The 6019-nt window shown below is 39.3% G+C and overlaps 1 protein-coding gene across 1 annotated transcript in view; it reads left to right on the top strand.

Moving 5' to 3' along the window:
- Positions 1-702: 702 nt before the first annotated feature.
- The window catches only part of fam120b (family with sequence similarity 120B), a 42069-nt gene continuing 36752 nt past the window's right edge, over positions 703-6019 (top strand). The window contains exons 1-2 of the mRNA XM_056471247.1: positions 703-803; positions 2013-3047. Of these exons, the coding sequence (XP_056327222.1) occupies positions 2040-3047 (1008 nt within the window). The 5' untranslated portion in view covers positions 703-803; positions 2013-2039. The remainder of the gene's footprint in view (positions 804-2012; positions 3048-6019) is intronic.

Genomic DNA, 6019 nt, shown 5'->3' with positions numbered 1-6019 from the left:
ATCAGGGGTTGCCATAGCGGAAGGAAACGCCAACTTATCCAGCATATGTTTTACAAAGCGGATGCCCCATCACTGGGAAACTACTCAGGACAGTGTTAACTAAAAAAATAGCATGCATTTTGTACAATCTCTCTTTTTGTAATCAAAATTATTAACATTTAGCAACTTTTCATTTTCCATTGGTTTTAGTACTTGTTATAATAGAAGAGTCCAGCTTTATATAGCAAAACTATTAAAATTATTATATTTTTTTTGAGTGAGATGCTAATGGTCTAATCAGATTCAATGATTTATGCTAAGCTAAGCTAAAATGGCTCGTCCAGACCCAGAAATCAGTTAAATTGATTCAAAAATAGTAAAAGTCAACTGATTACTCAAGGGGACTTTTTATTGCAAACTCTGGATGCCCTTCCAGCCACAACCCAGTACTGGGAAACACCCACACACTCTTGCATTCACACCCACACATACACTACGGCCAGTTAAGCTCATTCAATTCACTTATAGCGCATGTCTTTGGACTGTGGGGGAAACCGGAGCACCCGGAGGAAACAGAAATACCTTCTGACCCAGTCAGGACTCGAACCAGAGACCTTCTTGCCCACTGCGCCACTAAATCGCCCATATTTGCAATTACAATGTTAGAAATGCTGATTGGCTGCTGGTGAGAACGACGCGCCGGAACAGGAAGTAAACGCAACACTGTAAACACCAGCGGGTATTTCATGCAGCTTCCAGCATGAAAGCACATTACGCTAAGTAGCTGTGGTGCTCTAGTCAGGTTATTCCTGCAACATCAAACTGTGAGTCAGTTTTTGTTTCCTTAGCAGCACGGAGGGAAATGTCAGTGTCATAATAAGTGATAGAGGACCGCAGTTGTCAATATCCGTACTACAGCAGCGGCGCAGTAACGTTACTCAGCATTCAGACTCATCTGATCACAGTAAAGGAGTAAGAATGTTTTAATGAGGGAAAATAAACAAACAATATATACATTTTCTCCGTTTTCTCAAAATTCAGGTATATAAGAAAGTGTGTTGAATGAAAGGATATTTAATGAACGTTTTAAAACAAGCCAGACATCAAATATGAGATATGAAAATTCAAACATGTCATGCGTGTGTTAAATGCGTGAGTTGTTTGTGTTGTTGATCAGATGTTGCTTACTAATAAAATAACGAAACTGCAACAACAGGAACTTAACATTTCTGCTTTTGGTAAAAATGAGGTACAATAATGATTTGATATTATGGTGAAATTACTTTTTGTGAATGAAGATTTCTTGAATGAAAAGTTTCTTTCTTTCTTTCTTTCTTTCTTTCTTTCTTTCTTTCTTTCTTTCTTTCTTTCTTTCTTTACACAAATGGTCAAAGGTTCAGAAAAAAATGACACACGGGTTTTATTATTATGCACTTTGTATTCATAAAAGTTTGTTGTAAAGTAAAATATATTACTCCAGAAAAATATTAACGAAAAAAGGGTAAATATTTATTTTTTATTGTGTTTTTGTTAAATATGTGTAGCCTTGTTGATTTTAATATATATATATATATATATATATATATATATATATATATATATATATATATATATATATATATATATATTTTATACACATATATATGTGATATGCAGCCGACAAATCTGCAGCAACTGTGTGATACTATCATGTCAGTCTGGACCAAAATGTCAGAGGAATTTTCCAGTACCTTGTTGAATCTATGGCACGAAGGATGAAGGCAAAATGGGGTCCAACCCGGTACTAGTAAGGTGTATCTAATAAAGTGGCCGGTGAGCGATGTCATCACTTAAAAAATCAAAAAATGTCATTATAATATAAGGTAATAGGGCAGAAACAGCCACCAAGTTAATGGAAAAGTAGTAAATTTGAACAATACACCAGGGATATGTAAATCTATATGTTACTGAATTCAGTTGTCAATTTACAATTCCATCATTTAAAGATGAAATCTACATAGCATTCACGTATACGCTTTTATGTTGTTTTCTAGGTGTGTGAGATTCAGATTGAGCTGACGATGGGTGTGAAGGGCTTACAGTACTTCATGGAGGTGTGTTGCCCAGACTCCTGTGTGCCAGTGGACCTCAAACAAATGGCGGGAAATCACTCCAAAGCCCATCCGGACAGCCCTGCCACTTTAGTAGTGGACGCCATGGCATGTTTAAGATACTGGTATCGATGTCCAGCCTGGGTCCACGGAGGCCAGTGGAAAGAGTACATCAACATCCTTCAAGAATTCATCAACGCGTTCACAGCAGTAGGAATACGATTAATCTTCTTCTTCGATGGAACCGTCGAAGAACAAAAGCGTTCAGAATGGATAAAGAGGCGTTTAAGAGTCAATCAAGACATCGCCAAAGTATTCCAGCATATTAAGACTCACGGTCAACAACCAAACAGCAGAAACCTCTTCTGTCTTCCCTCTGGACTCGCAACATTCTCCAGATTTGCTTTAAAAGGTCTCGGTCAGGAGACTTTCTGCTCGGTTCGTGAAGGAGATTACGAGGTCGCGGATTATGCTCTGTCTCACAACTGCATGGGGATTCTCGGTCAGGATACAGATTTCGTCATCTATAACACTGTGCCGTATTTGTCCATCAGTAAACTGCATTTAAGCAGCATGACTACCGTGCTGTTCTCCAGAGAAAAGCTGTGCCGTGTTTTGAAGCTTCACGTTTATGATCTTCCACTGTTATCTTGTCTTTTGGGTAATGACGTTGTTCACGAGCAGCAAATGCAGCGACTTCGTAACATCGCTTTGGATTCGTATCGGAAGAGATATAAGGAGGTTCAAGGAGACAAGGTGTATGCTGTTGCAGAGTTTATTAACTTTAATAAGCCCAGCTGTGAGGGAACGGTTGGTTTGTCTCAGCTTTCTTTGGTTAATGCTGAGGAAGAAGCTCTGGAAAGAGGAATATGCATGTATTTGCTTCCTGGGCAAACGTCTCCATGGGTAACGCGAAGTGTTTGGTCTTCTGAGCCGACGTGTGCGATGAGCGAGCTTGTGGCTGGTGATATTTTAGAGGTAAGAATGGAAAACGCACGGTGGGGTTGACGTCGAACAAATGTGTAATTTTAACAAAGAATCATTTGAAGTGGAAGTCAAGCTGTCAGTCGAAAAACTAGGTTGCTGTTGGAAGTGGTGTTAGTGAGGCCAGCAGTGGGCGCACAACATGCAGTCTGTGTGAGTCTTAATGCCCCAATATAGTGAAGGGGACACCATACTGTCAGTAGCCGCATTTCCACTATCGGGCCAGTGCGAGCCAGGACTTTAATCGGGCCAGGCCGGGCCAATAGCCCGGGAGGTTGAGAAATGAGGCCGAAATCATGTCGCGTTTCCACTGTCAGGCTAGTTGCTCGCAGCGCGTCACGCAAACACCGCCCCCAGAACGTCCCCCGAATCAAACGTCACACAACCCGCCCACTTCAGCGGGAACAAAAAACTCAAATTATAACCACAAATACAACCTGGCATCACTACGAGAGCAGGAAGATGGAGAACACCGAAGCGATTGCTTTTTTACTGTTTGTGGTCTGTTGGTGTAAGGCCAGACAGCGATCCCTGGATAAGGACATTCGAGTTCGGCGGCATTTACTTCGAACACAGATTTTGGCTGCAAGGCGAGTGAGTTGATCAAGCGCGATAGCAAAACAAATGTAAGGGAAGAAAGCATCTTGTCTCCTCTTTACCTGACAGGAAAACTCCGCCTTTGTACGTAACCCCGCCCCGAAGCCCCAGTTGGCCCTCCTTGGCCCAAGGTATTCGGCGGGCCGAAAAAGGCCGGACGCTGGCCCCCAGGAAGCCCCGCTTTGGCCCGATTACGCCCCGGAAGTGATAGTGGAAACGCGACTGGCCTTGGCTCGCCCTGGCTCGCTCGCTTTAGGCGCGATAGTGGAAACGCGGCTAATGAGTGCTGTCTTTCGGATAAAACGTTGAACCTAGATCCTGACTCTCTGTGGTCATTAAAAATCCCATGGCACTTCTTATAAAGAGAAGGGGTGAAACCCTGGTGTACTGGCCATATTCCCACCATCGGGCCTTACCGATCATGGCCTTTCTGTCATCGCCATCCACCGAATTGGCTCTATCACTGTTTGTCCACTCAACTAATAGCTGGGATGTGGTGAGCGCACTGGCGCCGTTGTCCCATGGCTGCCGTCGCATTATCCAAGTGGATCCCCCACCCCTCCTCATGATTGTGAAGTGCTTTGGGTGTATGGCCTTACTTGATAAATGCGCTACATACAGTTGAAGTCAGAATTATTAGCACCCCTGAATTGTTAGCCCCCCTGTTTATTTTTTTCCCCAATTTCTGTTTAACAAAGAGAAGATTTTTTTCAACACATTTCTAAACATAATATATATTTTATCTTTGCCATGATGACAGTAAATAATATTTGACTAGATATTTTTCAAGACACTTCTATACGTCTTAAAGTGACATTTAAAGGCTTAACTAGGTTTATTAGGTTAACTAGGCAGGTTAGAGTAATTAGACAAGTTCTTGTATAATGCTGGTTTGTTCAGTAGACTATCGAAAAAAATATCGCTTAAAGGGGCTTATAAATTTGACCTTAAATAGCTTTTTAAAAAATTAAAAACTGCTTTAATTCTAGCCGAAATCCAACAAATAAGACTTTCTCCAGAAGAAATAATATTACAGGAAATACTGTGAAAATTTCCTTGCTCTGTTAAACATAATTTGGGAAATATTTAAAAAAGAAAAATAAATTCAAAGGGGGCTAATAATTCTGACATCAACTGTACATACACATTACATTACAAAAAAGCTCTACTATAGATTTAGCACAAGGGTACCGCCATCCTTTCTTTAGAATGGTTACATTAATCATGTTTGTTTAATTTATTGTCGTTAAATTTGAAAGCAATTTACAAAATAATGTAAACTTGACCGACTGCTTCACGTCCACTCTAAAATTCTTATTTAAAAAATCTAAACAGTCTATAGTTAAAGGGCTCCTATTGTACTGCCTTTATCAAATGTAAGATATCTCTCAAGAATGTGTTCGTAAATTTTCAGTTCATAATGCACATTAGATAATTATTATACCCTGCTGACAATGTTAATTTTGGAGATCTAAGGAATTTGTAGCTGTTTTTGTAGCCTGTGCCTTTAAATGCAAATGAGCTGGTTCTCCCCGCCCACCATTCCAGCATTACGTTTACAGTTTTTACTCATTAATTATGTATTTTATATATATATAACTACTAAAATACTTAAATGATTTAAATGTAGTTAAAATAAAAAAAAAGTTACCAGATGAAGAGTACAAATGTTATAAACAAAAATGCTACTTATTTTTCATAAAATACTAAAGTTTATTTTTCTCAGAAAACATATTTCAAAAAGGTTCTCTTCCCTTGAAATTTCCACCAGATTTTGGTAACCACCAAAGAAATCCATATATGCAAAAAACCAAAACAAATGTAATTAGTTTAAAAATGAAGTTATGAGTAATAAAATGACACCGGAAAAAAGTATTGAACACATGAAGAAAGGGAGGTGTAGAACGGCAGTGAAAGCCCAGACAGCAGCTGAAATCTCTCAGTAGTTCTTCAGCAACCCTCTACACTTCATTATTATAAATGAATATCAGCTGCTTCAGTCCAACATCTACATTATCAGGAGAATGAAGTTGAAACACAGTCAAGGAAACTCAGATGGTTTCAGAGAAAGAAAATCAAGATGTAGAATGGCCCAGCCAATCACCTGACTTGAATCCAATAGAAAATACAAAATAAAGATCATATTTGATAGACGAGGCCCACAGAACCATCAAGATTAATACGCTCTGTTGAAGTCTGTGGGAAAACTCACACCTGAGCAATTCATGAGACTTCAATCTCCATATGAGATGCATCTTTAAGCTGCCATCACCAAAAAAGCCTTCTATATAAAGTATTAAATACATTTCAGTAGTTCAACACTTTCTCCTTGTGTTATTCCATTGTTATTACACATCATAACTCATTTT

Source organism: Danio aesculapii, chromosome 13 (assembly GCF_903798145.1).
Source record: "Danio aesculapii chromosome 13, fDanAes4.1, whole genome shotgun sequence".
NCBI lineage: Eukaryota > Metazoa > Chordata > Actinopteri > Cypriniformes > Danionidae > Danio > Danio aesculapii.
This window is presented reverse-complemented; position numbering and strand designations above follow the sequence as displayed.